The 18,943-nt window shown below is 34.3% G+C and overlaps 1 protein-coding gene across 17 annotated transcripts in view; it reads right to left on the bottom strand.

The window, feature by feature from the left end:
• The window catches only part of LOC128029092 (eukaryotic translation initiation factor 4 gamma 1), a 69,576-nt gene that overhangs the window by 34,662 nt on the left and 15,971 nt on the right, over nucleotides 1–18,943 (bottom strand). For 9 of the 17 annotated variants that reach the window (XM_052616610.1, XM_052616611.1, XM_052616609.1 and 6 more), the window contains 22 exons: nucleotides 18,717–18,803; nucleotides 13,846–14,686; nucleotides 12,529–12,611; nucleotides 12,174–12,369; nucleotides 11,369–11,502; nucleotides 11,117–11,236; nucleotides 9,780–10,163; nucleotides 9,559–9,705; nucleotides 8,482–8,715; nucleotides 7,442–7,546; nucleotides 5,633–5,923; nucleotides 4,462–4,573; nucleotides 4,280–4,388; nucleotides 3,323–3,546; nucleotides 3,006–3,127; nucleotides 2,755–2,924; nucleotides 1,819–1,944; nucleotides 1,670–1,751; nucleotides 1,378–1,476; nucleotides 1,122–1,259; nucleotides 886–967; nucleotides 351–491 (listed from right to left, as the gene is read on the bottom strand). In XM_052616610.1, coding sequence (XP_052472570.1) covers nucleotides 351–491; nucleotides 886–967; nucleotides 1,122–1,259; nucleotides 1,378–1,476; nucleotides 1,670–1,751; nucleotides 1,819–1,944; nucleotides 2,755–2,924; nucleotides 3,006–3,127; nucleotides 3,323–3,546; nucleotides 4,280–4,388; nucleotides 4,462–4,573; nucleotides 5,633–5,923; nucleotides 7,442–7,546; nucleotides 8,482–8,715; nucleotides 9,559–9,705; nucleotides 9,780–10,163; nucleotides 11,117–11,236; nucleotides 11,369–11,502; nucleotides 12,174–12,369; nucleotides 12,529–12,611; nucleotides 13,846–14,686; nucleotides 18,717–18,803 — 4,027 coding nt within the window. Of the gene's footprint in view, nucleotides 1–350; nucleotides 492–885; nucleotides 968–1,121; nucleotides 1,260–1,377; nucleotides 1,477–1,669; nucleotides 1,752–1,818; nucleotides 1,945–2,754; nucleotides 2,925–3,005; nucleotides 3,128–3,322; nucleotides 3,547–4,279; nucleotides 4,389–4,461; nucleotides 4,574–5,632; nucleotides 5,924–7,441; nucleotides 7,547–8,481; nucleotides 8,716–9,558; nucleotides 9,706–9,779; nucleotides 10,164–11,116; nucleotides 11,237–11,368; nucleotides 11,503–12,173; nucleotides 12,370–12,528; nucleotides 12,612–13,845; nucleotides 14,687–18,716; nucleotides 18,851–18,943 lie in introns of all 17 variants that reach the window. The other 8 variants (XM_052616620.1, XM_052616618.1, XM_052616619.1 and 5 more) reach the window with 5 other exon arrangements.

The raw sequence follows: 18,943 nt of genomic DNA, 5'->3' as shown, positions 1-18,943 counted from the left end.
CTCACACACAGACTCACACTCTGCTCACTTACTCTCTCACACTCACTCACTCACACACTCTCTCACACACTCACTGTCACTCTCACTCACACTCTCTCAAATACTCACTCTCTCAAACACACACTCACTCTTTCATACACACACACACACACACACACACACATACACTCACTCTCTCACTCACCCTCACACACACACCCTCACACACACACTCTCGCTCACACACTCTCGCTCACACACTCTCGCTCACACACTCTCGCTCACACACACACTCTCACACACACACTCTCACACACACACTCTCACACACACACACTCTCACACACACACACACTCTCTCACACACTCACTCGGTGGCTGCTCCATCTGCACCATCAGACTCTGTAAGGCGTAGAGCGCCTGCAGCTCCTTCTGCTCGTCTTTAATGTAGCGCTGCAGCAGCTCGGCCCTCTGGGTCATTTCTTTAGTGTCTACTTTATATGGATTCTCACCTTGACAATCACAGGATGCAAACAACATTAAAGCCAACATGACTTTTACTTTTTGACATTAATGTACAGAAAACATCTCTCTTCTGCTGATGCAGGGATTGTGAGTCAGTTTACCTGACTCACAAAGTCTGTCTGTTTGTATGTTCAGGGTTCTCTAATATTAGACGTCACATGACAAGCAGGTAAACAAATAATTATCGTATCTTATTGTAAGTGCTTTAATTATTAAAGTGTTTTCTAATTATACTTTTTAATTAATTATTAATTATACTTAATACAACCAAATATTACATTAATAACCTTTTCAACAATTTACAAACCCCCTGCAGTTTCCTCAGGACCCACCCAGTTATTTATTATTTATATTTATAATAAATAGGATGAAGAGACTCACAGATGATGGCAGACTGACAGACAGCAGTCATCAGCGGCCGGATAAACGTGTGCAATGATGTTTGCTGCTCGTCCAGATTGGCCTGCAGAGAGAGAGAGAGAGAGAGGTCAAAGGTCACTGAGGTCATGAGGTCACACTCGATCATGCACTTGCACACACACACTCACGTTCTTGCTCACACATTCCCACACTCGATCACACGGTCACACACACACACACACACACTCTCTCTGTACCTCCACCCAGTCAAAGATCCTCTGGTTGTCTGCTTTCTCCTGCAAGAGTCGCTCCAGCTCTCTAGAAATATCTTCTGGACTCAGAGTCACTTTACTGCTCTTCCTCACACACTCCTCACCCAGAGTGAACTCCACTCCCTGCACACACACACACACTCGTTACATAAGGGATTATCAATCATACAGTTTAACATCATAATGCAAGAATGCAGCCGTTGATCACTCTGCTGCCGTCACGACTGAATTCATCACAAACCTCTTCAGTGACAAATTTATTAGCGTCCTGGTCTTCAGGAAGGAAGTCTTTCCATCTCAGCGCCGCATCTCTCCACATCGCTCCCACCTTCTTCTGACTCTGAGACAGGAAACAGTTCAGAAAGGATGCTTTCAGGACTTTAAAATTAAAAGTTCTTCACTTTCAGTCGTTAAAGAACTCGATTTTGATTCTGGCAGGAAACCGAAGGGAAGCTTTTCTTCCGTTGATAAAAATAGTGTTATTAACTCTTTGTCAATGTAAAGATTCCTAAACTATCCTGATTTAATCCTACCATGGCTTTACAGAGCAGCTTGAGGATCTCCACCAGCAGAACTCCAGCCTTCCCAAGAGGCAGCAGTGGTTTAGACAGCTCCCTGTGAAGAGGTCAGAGGTCATTTACTGCTTGATTTGTGTGTGGCTGTATTGGGTTTGCAGGCGCACCTGAAAAGCGGCCCCATGGGAATCCCTCCCTCGTGCATCATGGGAGTGATGAGCTCAGCCAGATAGAGCCAGACGTGAGGAATATCGATCTCCATGTCCTCCGCCAGCTCCAGCACCTCCAGCAGCCTGCGCCGCATCAGCATTACATTCATTACACAGAGCACAAATACAATTAAAATATCATTTATAAAACTTCTAAAATAAAAATTTTATAATATATACATGTTTACCCATCCCCCCATTTATTTCTTAAAATAAATTTGAGATTAAATTAAAAAATGTGACAAATAAAATAAAAAAACTTCTAAAATAATAATGATAAAAAATATAAAAAAATAAAATAAATAATATAAATAATTTTTAACAAAATTAAAAGGAAAAATAAAATAAAAATAGCATTTCTAAACCTTTTAAAAAATAAAAATATATAACACCATAAAAACATTCCTCTTAATTTATATATAGTTATTATAGTTAACTAGAACCATAAAAACATTAAACATTATTATTACTTGAAATAATGTGAACTGAAAAATAAAGAATAAAATAAATATGATAAAGAATTGTGTGTTTAAACTATTTTTAAAAAATTATATTATATTTATTAAAATAATATTTTATATATATATATATATATATATATATATATATATATATATATATATATATATATATATATATATTCCTAATTTTAAATATTTTTATAAAACTTATTTTTTTAACACACACAAAAAACAACAACAATGAACTCAAATCATATTATATAAACATTAAAAAAAGACAAAAAATACATTTTAAAAAATAGAATCAAAATATCAACAAAACCTAAAATGTATCAATCAATGATAAATAAAATAAATACATAAAAATGACCGAAAACAAAAGTTAACAGAAAAACACACACACTCACAAACACACAATGGAGACGTGTCTCACCCTTTGTAGTACTGTTGTGTGGACAGTGTGTGTGTTTTGAGGAGCTGGTGAAACAGTGAACCCATGTGTTCTCTAGCGATGGTGCTGCGCTCCAGAGTCGACTCGACTCCCGTCCGAACGAACACAGACAGAGACGAGCAGCTCAGCTCACTGATGCACTGCAGCGCCTCCTGCAGGAGCGGAGGAGAACCACACGTCACAAACAGACCACACTGTGAGGGCCGTGTGTGTGTGTGTGTGTGTGTGTGTACCTTCATGTCATTGATGTGCAGATACTCCTCGATGATGGCAGTGGACTTCTTCTCCATCTCCTCCTCCGTCAGCGCAGGTTTGGAGGAAACAGGTGGAGGATTGGGAACAGTCTCTCTCTTTACTGCTTACAAATTTAACACACAACAACAAACCTGTCAAAGAACTGATCTTAAGATGTTCAAGTAAAAATAACTCCTCCTAAATAAAGAAACTATTAAATAAATAATGCTTAAAATGACCTCTAAATGAAATCAAAATAACCCTGATGACCCTGTACTGCACAATGCTTTGGGTCACTAAACCCGTGACCTCTGACCTCTGACCCCGGGTTCTCGCTCTCTCTCGCTGGAAACACGCTGCAGCATCTCAGCGGGACGATGCTCTCGCTCGCGGTTCCTCTCCTCCTTCTCACGGCTGAAGCTGCGCTGGCCGACTGCGGGACGTTTCCGGTCCATCCGGTCAGATCCGCGGTCATCACGCCGATCGTAGCGGTCAGCGACCCGGTCGAAACGATCGCTGCGCTCCCGACTGGAACTACTCCTGAGAAACATACACAACGACAAAACGTACCACGCTGTTATTTTATCAACATTACTGTTTTTTTTATTTTAAATCATCTTTAAAGTTGTTCAAATGAAGTTCTTAGCTACGCATATTACTAATCATAAATAAAGTTTTGATATATAAACACTAGGAAATTTACTAAATATTTAAATGAAACATGATCTTTATTTAATATCCTAACGATTTTTGGCATAAAAGAGAAAATTATAATTTGGACCCATACAATGTATTGTTGTCTATTGCTACAAAAATACCCCAGAGACTCGAGACTGCTTTTGTGCTCCAGGGACACATATTTAGATTTAGATCAAATTATTATTTTTTATATTTAAATTTTTCTATTTTGATATTAATTTCAGCATCAAATGCAATATTCACGGCCAACTCAAGAATAAAATAATAAAATAGTCTTATTAAAAATGCTTCAAAAACTGCAAAGTGACAATGTAAATATTATATATTTAAGATATAAAATTTAAAAAAATATATCTGTTTGCCTATACATCATGTGACATAGATTTCATAAATATTTTGAATTTGTTGTTATTTTTATATATACACAGACTTCAGTTTTAAAGGTTTAATAGTTTGATGTATTTGTCTATTTATTTTTCCTTTTATGCCACATCTACATCACATATATATTTTTTGTTTTTATTGAAGTATTTTACAAAATATTTTCCATGATGCACTGAGTGTGACCTCTGACCTGTGAGGAAGCCTCCGGTCAGAGTTGATGTTGGAGGATGATGATGAGGAGGCAGGCTGCTGAAGTGCTGAAAAGCGGTTTAAAGTGCTGGTACGACCAGAGTCCTGGGCTGGAAAACACATGTAAACAGAGCTCAGAGTCTGTTCCTGAGCACAACACAATCAGACGCGTGACACACTCACTGCTGTCGCTGGGTTTGGCTCCGGAGCCTCCGCTGCTGCCTTTGCCCCAACTGCCCCATGAGCCTTTACCTCCGGGGGCAAGAAGCTGATTACTGAAGTCCAGAGCGGCCGGCTGCACCACACACACACAGCAGCAGTGGTCAGTGTAAGACAGATTGTTAAACAGATACAATTCTAAAATAAAATAAAAAAAAAAAAAAAAAAAAAAAAAAAAATAAAATAAAAAAAAATGTTAAGGGAAATAAAATAAGATGTAGTATAAAAAATAAATAAAATCATATCTCTCATATTAAAAATAAAATATAAACAATGTATTTTTATTTATCTAAACTTTAAATAACAAAAAAAAACTGCAATAAAAATAAATAAATGCTATATAGACATGAATAAAAAAATGCAGTAAAAATTACATAAACCCAACAAAATCCCTAATACTTAAAAAAAAAAATACTTAAAAAATAAAAACCGATTCAAAATTCAGGGACTTTGTGAGTCGACAAAAAGCAAAAGATGAATTAAATAAAATTAAAAAAAAAATAATAAGATGTCAGAGAACTGTTAAAGTGCGGGTGTTATTAAATTACTGAAATAAATAAAATAATAAATTAAAATAATATTCATAATCTTAAAAAAACTGCAAAGTGAAAAAGTAAATTTTAAAACATTTACAATCTTTAAGTTGAAAAAAACACAATAAACCCCACTCAATTATATTTTTGTATAATATATAATTCAAATAATTCAAATTTATTAACAATATAACACTTATATAAATAATATAAAAACAATTTTTAACTTTAAAAATGATGAAAACTAGCAGCAGATTAACTAGCAGGTTGCTGCACTTGAACCAAACTAAAACTAGAAACTATTAATTTTATTTTTTTTTAATCAAAAACTATTAAAAATGACCAAAGCACACCGATATTTCAAAGAAAGAAATTAAACTGAAATTCAAATAAAAACAGAAAGAATAAAAATATATGTTGATTAAAATATAAATAACACCACGTTAACACTCACATTTATATAATAACATTATAGTAAAATTTGGTATGATTATAATATTTGCTACAGTTGAAAACAGTGGATGGAAAAAACTTCTTATTGTTTATTTATAGATCAGAGTTTGATAATAATCAATAATGAATGCACTGGAGGTGAATCAGACCTTGGTGATCTTGCTGAGGCGCGTCGGGTCGATCGGTCTGTTCTTGGTGGAGATGGGAACCGTGTTCCAGCCGTCATCAGGGCCCTGGTTTCCTCGGGGACCGGGTGTGGGGGGGCCTCCCCGGGGCCCCATCCCCCCTCCTCCCCCTCCCCCTCCTCCCCGGCTGTCCTTCTTGGAAAGAAGCTGCTGCTGAACTTTGACCTGCTCTCGGTGCTCCTCTAGCTCCGCCTCCTTGTGGATCTGCTGGATGGTCTTGGGCCCCAGATCTCCTCGCCGAGGGACCCAGTTATTCTGAGGGATGCAGAGAGAACGAGCTCAGAAAAAATTGTATTATTATTTATTATTATTATTATTATTATTATTATTATCATAATTAAAAAACCTTGAAATTAAGTGAAAAATTTGATAAAAATACAGTAAAAATTGCTTAATATTATTATAATCTAAAAAAAAAAATTGGTTGCACTTTATTTTACAGTACGTGTACAGTGTATTTATCTAAGAAAGTTCTGGCAACACAAGGTAACTACAATGGGGTAGGGTTAGGTTTAGGGGTAGGTTCAGGGTTAGTACCTAGTTATTACATAGTTATTGTAATTACTATAATAAGTACATAGTATGTACATGAGGAACAGGACTGTAACATAAAGTGCTACCAAAAAATGTTATAACTTGAAACTAAGTAAAGTATTTTTGGAATCTTAAGATTAAAAAATAAATAAATTGAAAGAAGTCTCTTCTGCTCACTTAGGTTGCATTTATTTGATCAAAAATACAGTAAAAATTGTTTATTATTAATATAATCTACAAAAAAATGTAATAACTTGAAACTAAGTAAATAATTTTTGGAATCTTAAGATTAAAAAATAAATAAATTGAAAGAAGAATAAGAAAATTTAAAAAAGTATCTTCTGCTCACTGAGGTTGCATTTATTTGATAAAAATACAGTAAAAATAGTTTCATATTATTATAATCTAAAAAGAAATGTAATAACTTGAAACTAAGTAAAGTATTTTTGGAATCTTAAGATAAAAAAAAGAAAATTAAAAGAAAAGTCTCTTCTGCTCACTTAGGTTGCATTTATTTGATAAAAAATACAGTAAAAATAGTTTCATATTATTATAATCAAAAAAAAAAAAACTTGAAATTAAATAAAACAATTGTGGAATCTTAAGATTTAAAAGAATTCTCTTCTGCTCACTGAAGTTGCATTTATTTGATCAAAAATACAGTAAAAATAGTGAAATATTTTTAGAATTTAAATATCTGTTTTCTGTGTGAATGTTACATTTATTTTGTGATGCTCCGTTTTATTTTCAGCATCATTACTCCTTCAGTGTCACATGATCTTCAGAAATCATTTATAATGTTACAGAATATTTATATTTCTAATAAATGCTGTTCTTCTGAACTTTCTTTTCATCTGTGAATCCTGAAAAATAAAATATATCACTGTTTCCACAGAAATATTGTGCAGCACAACTGTGTTCAACACTGATAATAATCAGAAATGTTTCTTGAGCAATAAATCATCATATTATTCTGATTTCTGAAGATCATGTGACACTGAAGACTGGAGGAATGATGCTGAAAATACAGCGGAGCATCACAGAAATACATTACACTTTAATATATATTCACACAGAAAACAGAGGATTTAGATTACAATAATCTTTCAAAATTTTTACTGTATTTTTTTAAATCAAATTTCATCAGATTTATGTTTATACCAAACATTTTATTTAGAATGGTGTGGACTGTAATGTGGAACATTAATGAGGAAGTAAATAATCCCTGTCGTGGTTTACCCGTCGTAAATCAAGAACGTCCTGCAGCATGAAGCGGATTCTGGAAGAAGTTTTCCGCTCCTTGATAATTTTCTCCATCTGGTTGAAATATTGATCCATTCGGGGCTGAAAATAAAAAATAAAAACAGCAGAACTTAAGCACGAGTCTGAAAGGATAGATTACTGAAATAAATATTTTAAATAATACATTTAAATAATCTTATATATATATATATATATATATATATATATATATATATATATATATATATATATATATATAGCAAAATTATAAATACAACTGCAAAAGAGAAAAATAAAAATTAATTTATTGCCTTTGAATTAGCTTTTATTTGTAAATATTTCATTATTTACATTAACTTTGTTGTTTGTTTCCGTTTTATTTATAACTTTTTTATTTGCAATATTTTTTAAATGTATACATAATTTTAAATTTTAGATATTTACATGTATATAATTTAATTCTTATTTTATTTAAAGCAACGCAAGTGCTTTTAGTTAACTACAATATTTTTTTCAAATATATATGCTAAATTATAAATTATATATATATATACACACACACACACAAAGCAATGTAAACTATAATTATACATTTTTGAATATATGCCTATATAAATAGATATATTTATATTCAATAATTTACGTAATTGTTTTTTTTAGTACTTTTTTATTTTTAAACTGATTCAATACAATAAAAAAATTATATGTATATATACACACACATACACACACACATATACACACAAACACACACATATATAGAAATATATTAGTTATACATAATTTAAAGCAACGCAAAACACAATATTATTGTTAATAATTATTATATATTTTTTTATATTTGCATTTTACATTTCGATATATATTTTAATCATTTACATCATTTAAATAATTCTACTGGTAATTTAATATAGATTACACTATTATAAACACACACACACACACATGCTTATAAACTATGATTGCAACAGAGCACACAGTAATACAGCAGACTCCTGCTCTGGTTTCTGCAGGAGATGTTGTGTGAGGAGCATCACCTTGGCTTTCTGGAAGTCCAGGTCTTTCCCGATGGTGGACAGCAGGCGGCACAGACACTCCAGACTCTCCTCGTCGTGGTTCTTCAGCAGCTTCACGATGCAGTCGTGCATGATGTTCTCCGTCAGCATCTTCAGCTTGAACAGCTCCCCGATGAACTTGATGTTACCTAGCGACCGTCGCCGGGCTTTGTCTTTGGCGTCCTCGAGCTCCTCCTTCAACCTCTGCTTCTCTTCCTGAAGAGCCCATAACAGCATTAGCACTATGTTTATACATATTCACATAATGTCTTCTTGATATGAATCATAATACGATTGAAACGTTATGTACAGTACGACAGATATTTGATGTTGCTGTATGTATTAAATACAAACACTGCGTGTGTTCGAATGAAGGACGCTTTTCCTCAGGAATTAACAGTTAACATTAGCCATCCATAAATATTAGCATTTAAACTTTAGTTTACTATAAAAAAAATATATTTTTTACAATGAAATATTATGGTGTTTATATTTCGGTTTCATACTTTTATTCGTAATAATAACAATAGTTATCGTGTGTGTGTGTTGTGTTTGTATGTGTGTGTGTGTGTCTGTGAGTTTGAGAGTGTGTGTCTGTGTGTGTGTGAGTTTGTGTGTGTGTGTGTGTGTGTGTGTGTGAGTTTGTGTGTGTGTGTGTGTTTGAGTTTGAGTGTGTGTGTCTGTGTGTCTGAGTTTGAGTGTGTGTGTGTGTGTGTGAGTTTGAGTGTGTGAGTTTGAGTGTGTGTGTGTGTGTGTGAGTTTGAGTGTGTGAGTTTGAGAGTGTGTGTGTGTGTGAGTTTGAGTGTGTATGTGTGTGTGTGTGTGAGTGAGTTTGAGTGTCTGAGTTTGAGTGTGTGTGTGTGTGTGAGTTTGAGTGTGTGAGTTTGAGTGTGTGTGTGTGTGTGTGAGTTTGTGTGTGTGTGTGTGTGTGTGTGTGAGTTTGAGTGTGTGTGTCTGTGAGTTTGAGTGTGTGAGTTTGAGAGTGTGTGTGTGTGTGTGTGTGAGTTTGAGTGTGTGTGTGTGAGTTTGAGTGTGTGTGTGTGTGTGTGTTGTTCATACCCCGGTAGCAGCATCCAGCTCCTTCTGCTTCTTCTCAAAGATTTCGTCATCATCTTTGTCCTTCTCGAACTCTTTCTGACAGCGATTGAGCAGCAGCTTCCTGAAGTTGACCGTGACTCCAGGTTTATCTGAGGTGGGGACTTTGAGCTGCGGCGAGACACAGACGATTAAACACTGTCACACACACACGGGCCGCTGCAGGAGCTGCTCTTCACACTCACCCCCATCAGGCAGCGGCACATGTTCGCGTACGCCACAGAGAAGTTGGGCTCAGAGATGGCCTTCTCGAAGATGAGGTCGATGACTCCCTTCAGGCGCTCCTCTGTGTCGATGCTCAGTTCGGTCACCTGCTTCATCAGCGGCTGGAACATCTGCGGCGTCAGTTTGTTTAAGACGCTGCGCACGCGTTTGAACAGCTCCTGCGTCTTCAGGAACTCGGGCTCGTCCTCTTCGGGGCGACCGCTGCGCTTCACCGTCGGCTTCCAGGCCTTCTCCGCTTTATTCAGCTGAACGTCTTCAGTGAGAGAAACACTGGCGATGATCTTCCTCGGCTCTTTCCCGCGCTGACCCTGACCTGAACGACGAGGACCGCTCAGACCGGACGGCTGGTGAGACACAGAAACACCTGCATTATACTAACATATACATATACTGTATAAACATATATATATTTAGAGTTTAGTTCATTTTCAGCAAGTCTATTGTTAATGAAAAAATAATTAAATTATCTATAATGTGTTATATATAAAAACTAATTTATTTAAATTAATTAAAGCAAGTTTATTTATTTATTTATAGCAAGGCTATTATTAAAAAATAAATTAATAATTTAAATACATTATTTATTAAATTTTTGAATGCCATGTCAGCAGCAAGGATATTCCTAAAAATTCACTGATGCATTATTTTTAATTAATACATTTTTATTTAATGTTTTAGTACCATGGCAGCAGTAAGGCTATCGTTAAAAAAATAGAAATTAAAAAAAAAAAAAATTCTCATTTATTTTATTAAAATTAATTGTAAATAATTCATTTATTTTCTTTTCTTCATTTATCATTTTTTCCACCACCAACGCCATAAAAAATTACTTAAAATAATACATTATAATTTGTTTTATTTACTATATTTTATATTAATTTAAAAATAGTACACAATTTATTTTTAATTATATAATAAAATATTAAACAAATAATTAAATATCAAACAAATAATTAAAATAAGTTATTTTACTAACATTTTAATTTAATAAAATTGTTAATGCGAGAAACAAAGCAATAGCAAGTCTAAAATTAACAAAATTCCCCAAAAGCAATAAAAGACATTTAACATCAACACGACAAAAAATATAATAATAGATACTTCAATACATTCAGGTGATACTTTTTTAAATGCATATCTCTGAATTAAAATGTTGCCTATTTACATTAAAAACTGCAGTATATCAATATATGTATATATATATATATATATATATATATATATATATATATATATATATATACATATATTAATGAAAAATAAACATAAAAGCATGCATTCCGGTGATGTAACTGACCGGGCCACGCCCCCCGGCTGATGGACGGCCCAGATTAGCAAACGAAGGCGTGAAATCCGGACCACAGTTCATTCCGGGCAAACGACTCGGATCCAGCTGCCGCAGAGGAGTTTTATTGGCCTGCAGAGAGAGAAAGCCATGTCAGTGCATCAGGTGTGTGTGTGTGTGTGTGTGTGTGTGTGTGTGTGTGTGTGTGTGTGTGTGTGTGTGTGTGTGTGTGTGTGTGTGTGTGTGTGTGTGAGCTTCAGATACCTTATCCAGCACCACGTCTGAGATCTGCGGCAGACCCTCAGGTTTGTTCATGCTGGCGCTGATGAACTGGAAGCCCAGCAGAAACTCTCGGTCGTATTTCTTCTTCTCCTCGGGGTCCAGCGGTTTCCATTGCTCTGCGGAAAACAAGGACTTTTGAACAATGATTTTTTTTTGGACATTGATTTCCTACCAGGATAAATGAAGAGTGGGCTTTAAAATGATTATGAAATTATTTTGAATTAATAATTTTGTAATTAATGTAAACAATGCATGAATATGTGTATACGTTTATACATATTTACATGTATAAGTTTCGGATTTGAATCAGAACTATTTTTAGCATCAGTGAGATACTATTATAGTTTTTAATAATATTTTGAATTTATTTTTATATTATATATTCTCTTTATATTATATTTATATATTTTATTTTTCTTAGTATTTGTTAAAAATGTCTTTAAATTTTTTTTTATTATTTCATTTTATTTACAGTAATGATTTTTTTTTTTTTTTTTTATGGTTGAAGTTTAAGTGATTTACAATAACCCTGAATAATAATAATAATAATGTGTATATATAAAAATATAAAGCTTTTTTTATTGTCAAACTTTCAATTTAGTGATGAAAATAAATAAATAAATAAATAAATATAATTGACACATAAAATTGTGGCCCTACAAAAAATAAAAATAAAATAATACATAAAATAATAAAATATTTAAAAATTAATTGTTATTAAACAAAAACGAATATAATATAATTGGTAAGTGCTATTATTAAAATAGTGTCTCAGATGCTGATTTACCTTCTTTATACTGGTATTTCTGCTTGGTGGGTGAGCTCTGGGTGGGACTCTCTGGTTTTATGTTTTCAGCATCAAGTTTATCTTCTTTCTCCTCCCAAGTCTCCTCCAGTTCTTCAGCAGGGGGCGGGGGCACTGGGGCGGGACTCTCTGGCTCCGCCTTCACTGGGGGTGTGGCCTCTGGCTCAGGTGGTGTGGGCTTTAAAACAAGACAACAGCTCACTTTCATTAAAGCCCAGAAATGGTTTAGTCTTTGATTCACATCGCTCACAGCAATGCAAATCACTTTGCATAAAATGTAAATGAACGGGCCTTGAACTACTTTGTTATAATTGAATATAAAGAAATTTTCACAGACCTCTTTAAAGGCATCAAGCAGATCTCCTGCTTCCTTCTTATTCAGGTCTTTCATTTTTCTCTTCTTCTTTGGCACAGAAACAACTGCAAACACACAAACACGGACTTGAGCATGAAGATAAATGCACTATGAAATCAAAGAGACATCAAGCATTCAGTAACCCTGATATAAAAACAAACTCCAGCGAGGAAAGAGCTTCAGGCCAGAAACAGACTCTCATGCAATTATGCAAACACTAACTGTTGGTGTACCATTTCAGCTGTGTACTCCCTTACTACATAGGCGAAACAAAATAATGTATTCATAAAATAGCATGCAACAGGTCCTTGCATGACCCACTATTTCCAGCGAGATTCTAAAGTGCCCATCTAATGGACGAAGTGCATCCGGATTACATTTATAGTACATGGAAAACAGAGTTTTATTAAGGGTCGCAAATTAAACACTTAGTCTGAGAGTATGCGATTTCAAATGCATGAAATCTTACTTAAAATGCGTTACTGTGATGGTATCAAACCTCCAGAACTCAAGGGGGCGATAGAGTTTCCTTTAAATGTTATTAAACCAGATGTTATCATTTAGGTAGCTAGATGTAAACTTGCTCAAAGATTCTCTTGGAATTGTTGCTCTGTACGACTGACTGAAAAACAAAACAAAAAGCAGTTTATTTTCATGTGTGTTATAGCTCCCCTTGTGGCAACACTTGAAATGTTTCGTTGTCATTGTTATCTAGAATTAAAACGGCTGAAATTTGAAATAAAACTAAACTAAAAATTAAATGTAACTTAAAATACTTAAACTTTGTTATTTTATTTCAAGTTGAACAACTAAAGTAACTAAAACAGAAACAAAAATAAAGCTAAAAATATATTTAAAAAGACTGTATAATGACATCACTAAAAGTAAACTAAAACTACAAAAAAGGGAAAACATGATATGCTGTACGAAGGGGGGTAAAAGAACAAATTCAAAATACTATAATCGTACGTTTTTTTTAACGCAATTTTTACGCAACACACAATATAGATCCCTATAAACTATTAAAATCTGAAATTAAATTAAAATTAGATGACACACAAACATTAGTTAAAATTTTCAAGTTGAAATAATAAATATTTAATACAACTAAAATTGAAATAAAAATAAAGCGCAATGAAAAATTTTATAGTGTAACAATTTAAACTAACTTAAGTTCATTCAAAATTAAGTATTATAATTGTTACTTAAACACTGGGACTGTTATTTTATATTTTAAAACATCTGGATTCATATAATAGCATACTACTTTTACTATTTCCAAAGCACGAATGATCATACCTTGCATAGTACTCTCAGAGGGAGTGGTCTGTGTGGTGGGCGTGTCCTCTCGTTCTTCTGTCGGAGGGGGTGTGGCTTCAGAAACTGCCTTTGAAGAGGCAGTGGATTCCTTTAAAAGTGGTTCAGGGATTTCCTTGGCAGCGAGTGAAGGTGTTTCCTTGACGACAGGCATTGTTTCGACAGGGATCGCTGTGACAACAGGCGTTTCCTTGACAACAGTCTCCTGGGTTACCTGCTGAAGCGTTTTCTTGGCAAGAACAGGCACAGTCGCTGTGACGACAGAAGCAGGGGTTTCCATTACAAAAGGAGCGAATGTGTCCTTGACGACAACAACAGGGGTCACCATGACAACGGGAGGAATAGGTTCCTTGACAACAGGAGCTGGCACTTCCTTAACGACTGAAACGGGAGACTCCGTGACAACCTGAGGATGGATTTCTTTGACAGTCCTATCAGGGATATCGGTGGTTACCGGCGGTGCTTCTTTAGTGACGTCTGGCTCGGCGATAGGACTGATGTCTCTGTGGGCGGAGCTAACCGGGACTCCGTTGAACAGCTGAAGCTCTTCGGGCTGCACTATTGGTGATTCCAGGGTGGGGAAAGGCAGTGTTACATTAGTGGGTGTGGCTCCAGCACCGTTAGAGGCGGGTGATTCGAACACAGTGGGCGGGGTGTGGGAGTCATCTGCAGGTGCTGGGGGTGGAGCATCTACCATATCATACATCAGACTGGTAGGGGGTGGAGTTGGAGGAGCGTCGGGTATCGGGCTTTCGCCCGGAGGGATGGGAAACTCTGCTCTTGTTGTCATGGCAACTGCAGGTGTGGCATTGTCACCGTTGGGCTGTGTGTGTTTTATTACGCAAAAATAAAAATGAAGTATTTTTGAGTAATTTGAACCGACATGAAAGTAAAACATTAATTTTAGCTTTACACAAAAATTTTAACTTATTAATGAGTCATTAATATATATTTCCTGTAAATAATGTTGCTATAACATCTTCATTTTAGAGACATTTAGACTTTCAAAATAATAAAATGTAAAACAACTAGGGTGACTAATATTAGTAAAAAATAAAATAAAAAACAACAACAACACAGGTCCTCAAATTATAGAGAATAATTAAACAGTCAGTAATAAAAACATTAAATACAATAAAACAGAAATAGTCTTCACTTTCAGAATTAACTTGTTAACGGTCACTCACATTTTTGAACATAGACTTGAAAGTATATGATCCAAACCATAATTTTTTATAATTTGTGACTGAAAACGTTTTGTAACTTGATTTTGATGTACCATTTTCATGGTAATCCAATGTTTGAATTAAAAATGGGTTTTAAAAAAGGATGAATTTTGAGATTTTAAGTTTTCAAGTGATATATCATTTCTGATGATTTCTAAAGTGTGATAGAGAAAAAGGCAACAAAGACTTAGTTTTTTTTGTTTTGACAAAGGTCAGAATTCCTGTTATGATGTAGGTTTTAGTGGTGCATTCTTGCCATAAATAAATCTATTACTTTCCTACATCATTTTTAACAAAAAAAGATTGGTAAAATATCTATTTAGGAGTCTGTAATACAGTGAAGTAAACATAGGTGGTCCACCGAGGGGCCAGGTGACAGTTAACAGGTTAAACTTGCCTTGTTTATTATTAAAGCTATAAAAGTATTTCAGTCATGAGCAGTGAGTTATTTTGTCTTTTGATATTTGATTAATATGAAGCACACAGTCTGCAGCAGGAATATTAGGCTGCTGTCACTTTAGGAGCTGCATGAATTCAATTCACTGTTACACGCATTTTCATTTTCAACTTTTTATGTTCATATATTACATAACAATTAGGATTTATGGGAATAATCACTGAGCTCTGCATTTTGTCACATTTTTGCATGTATTTGAACATTTTGTTGCAGCTTGTTCGTGTTCTGTTCCATCTCTGAGTACATGCACAGAAAGCATCCTGGAGTAGTGATCGACCGATATTGATTTTTTTTTAACCGAACCGATTATTTGCATGTTTATGTGCTCGATAACCGATATGCGGAACCGATATTTATTAACTGTCATAAAGTAAATAAATCACTGCGTGTGAAAAAAACAAAACACTTCACTTTGGTTTTTCCTCTTTTCAATCATCTTTTTTTATGTGGAAAATTAGTCATTCATGTTAAATTTAATCTGTATATTACAATAAAAAAACATTTTATTTATAAAAAGCATCAACAGCAACAACAATAGTATTAACGATAAGCAAAACATTTATAATGTCTAATGTTTTCAAATGGAAAAAATCAATAAAGGACAGGAGTCATATCAACTTCATTTTAAACTACTGTTTTATTAGGTTTATAAACTGTTTAATAGCTACAGAGTCTAGAATAATTTACTGTATTATGTTAATTCACTGAATAATATTCTCTGGAATATTGGAATATAACACACAAAACATCGTATTTTATTGCATTTCTCAAATGGAATGTTATATCAAAATTATTAATAATGTTTTGTCCTAGATTATTAACATGCACTCATTCATGGCTGTATAATTTAGCTCATAAAAGTTACGTCTTTATTGGGAGACGATATTAATGTATTATCTGCGTGACTTTGACTTCACGAAACTAAAGATGAGCATAGAAATCAGATAGAGAATTAAATTCAGTGCTTTTATTTCCAATATGCACTCAATTAGGCTGCATATTAATTCAGGCAAAGTAACATCTTTATTGGGACAGGACTGGATGGATTATTTAACATGACTCTGTGAGTGGGTCTCTATTTCTTAGAGCCAAGCTGCATAAACTAGCCTAGTTTTATCAGGGATTTATGTAATGCAGCGGTTCTCAATTCCAGTCCTGATGCCCCCTAGCTCTGCATATTTTGCACGTTGCATATTTGCATTTTGCATATTTTAATACACCTGATTCAGATAGCCAGCTTGTTAGAAGTAAGCTCTGTGCATGAACTATTGCCATTGACATGCTTCTCACTTCCTGAGCAGGGGAAATCTGTTGAAGTTTGCTTCACTTCTAAACATTCACTCATGGATTTGCGCTGCGAAACGTCTTCAACACACGGACATCATATACCTCTGTAAATAAATACAATTTAAACTTGCGTCTTGCACACTTCAGTGCACTTTGAATGGAACATATACGTTACTTCAGAATCATGGTGAAATATCCTGTTATGTCCCCTTCACAGGGCACTTACTTTCAAGTAGAATAAAAGTCTGAAGCGATAAGAGAACAAATGTACAAAATGTGCAGAGCAGGGGGGCGCAAAGACTGGAATCGAAAACCACTGATGTAATGCTTTTAATTTGTGCTTAAAAGGCTTTTATGTTAAATAAAGTTTACCAACTACAGCAAATTATGTACCTGCACGCTGTTGTTGTCGTCTCGTCTCAGATGCACTGCATTGGCGATCTTATGCACAATTCTCAAAACCCCCACAAGATGGCAGCGTTTATTGGTGAATCCGATATTATAAAACCGATATCCGATTATGATAAAATGCTTAAACATCGTTTACTAACTACAGCAAATTATGTACCTGCACACTGTTGTTGTTGTCTCGTCTCAGATGCACTGCATTGGCGATCCTGCGCGCAATTCTCAAAACACCCACAAGATGGCAGCGTTTATTGGTGAATCCGATATTATAAAACCGATATCAGATTATGATAAAATGCTTAAATATCGGGGAAAATATCAGTAAACCGATATATCGGTCGAACTCTAATGCTGAGGAACAGCCCTAGTGCTCTTTAACACTTTTAAAATATGAAAAAAATCTAATAAACTTCATTCAATCAATCAAGCACGTCCCATTTTGCGAAAGTCATGTTACATGATTTTACTGTTTGCATGTGAAATTGGGCTTTTATGGAGGAGCAAAAGTGCACTGCTGGAAAAAAACGGAATGGGACGCAATAATCATTTTATTTTTATTATTTTATTTTCTTAATCATTGAAGGGTGAAATCGAATTTAGATTAAATGCACAGCTCTAAAAGAAATTATGACAAAACGTTCATTTTTAGTTTATGCAGAAATTTATTATTTTTAAGTAATTTGGACATGAGAGTAAATAAAATGTTTATTGTTAGTTTATGCAAAAAAAAAAAAAAATCGAATTAAATCAAAATAATCAAAAAATAAAGTCATTTGGACTAACACGACAAAACACAATTTTTTTGTTTTCCCAAAAATTATAAATTATATATGTGGTCAGATGTGAGAGTGAGTGAATAATGACTAAACTTGCATTTTAGTTTATGCAAAAAAATAGATAAAAAATCCTTAAGTCATTTGGAACAACAGGAGTACATGACAAAACATACATTTTTAGTTAATGCAAAAATTAAAATGATTGGTAAATCATTAAAACCAACATGAGAGTGAGTAAACAAAACACTCATTTTTACCTTATGCTAAATTGGAAATTATTTATAAATAAATTGGACTGACATGAGTGTGACCAAATAAAATGTTTATTGTTAGTTCACACACAAAAAAATAAATAAAAAATAAATAAATAAGTCATTTGGACCATTATGAGTACATGACAAAACTTTTTAACTTATGCAAAAATGGAAATAATTTATAAGTCATTTGGACTGATATGAGTGAGTAAATTATGACAAAACTAGCATTTTAGTTTATGCAAAAATTAATTGTCATTCTACTGACATGAGAGTGAGTAAATAAGTTTATTGCAAGTTTATGCAAAAAATTGTAAGTCATTTGGTCTGATGCGAGAGGGAGTAAATAATGACTAGCTAAACATTCATTTTCAGTTATGCAAAAATGCCAATAAGTCATTGTGACTGACGTGAGTGTTGAGGTGTTCAGGTGTGTGTTCATCACCTGTGGAGGTGAGGAGCCGCTGCACCCTCCAAACATGATCTCTTCTGTGATGTCACGACCTCCCTGATTAGGGTCTCTGATCCTGATCTACACAGAAACATTCAGCACACGTAAGAGAAGGAATGAGAACATGGCTGAGAGAGAGAGAGAGAGAGACATTAACATGCAACACATGAAAAGACTAAAGCACGAATAAGTCACGATATAAACAACAGAAAAACAACAGT

The sequence above is a fragment of the Carassius gibelio genome, chromosome A15 (genome assembly GCF_023724105.1).
Source record: "Carassius gibelio isolate Cgi1373 ecotype wild population from Czech Republic chromosome A15, carGib1.2-hapl.c, whole genome shotgun sequence".
NCBI classification, from domain to species: Eukaryota; Metazoa; Chordata; class Actinopteri; order Cypriniformes; family Cyprinidae; genus Carassius; species Carassius gibelio.
Note: the sequence above shows the minus strand (reverse complement) of the source record. Positions and strands in the feature narration are given on the sequence as shown.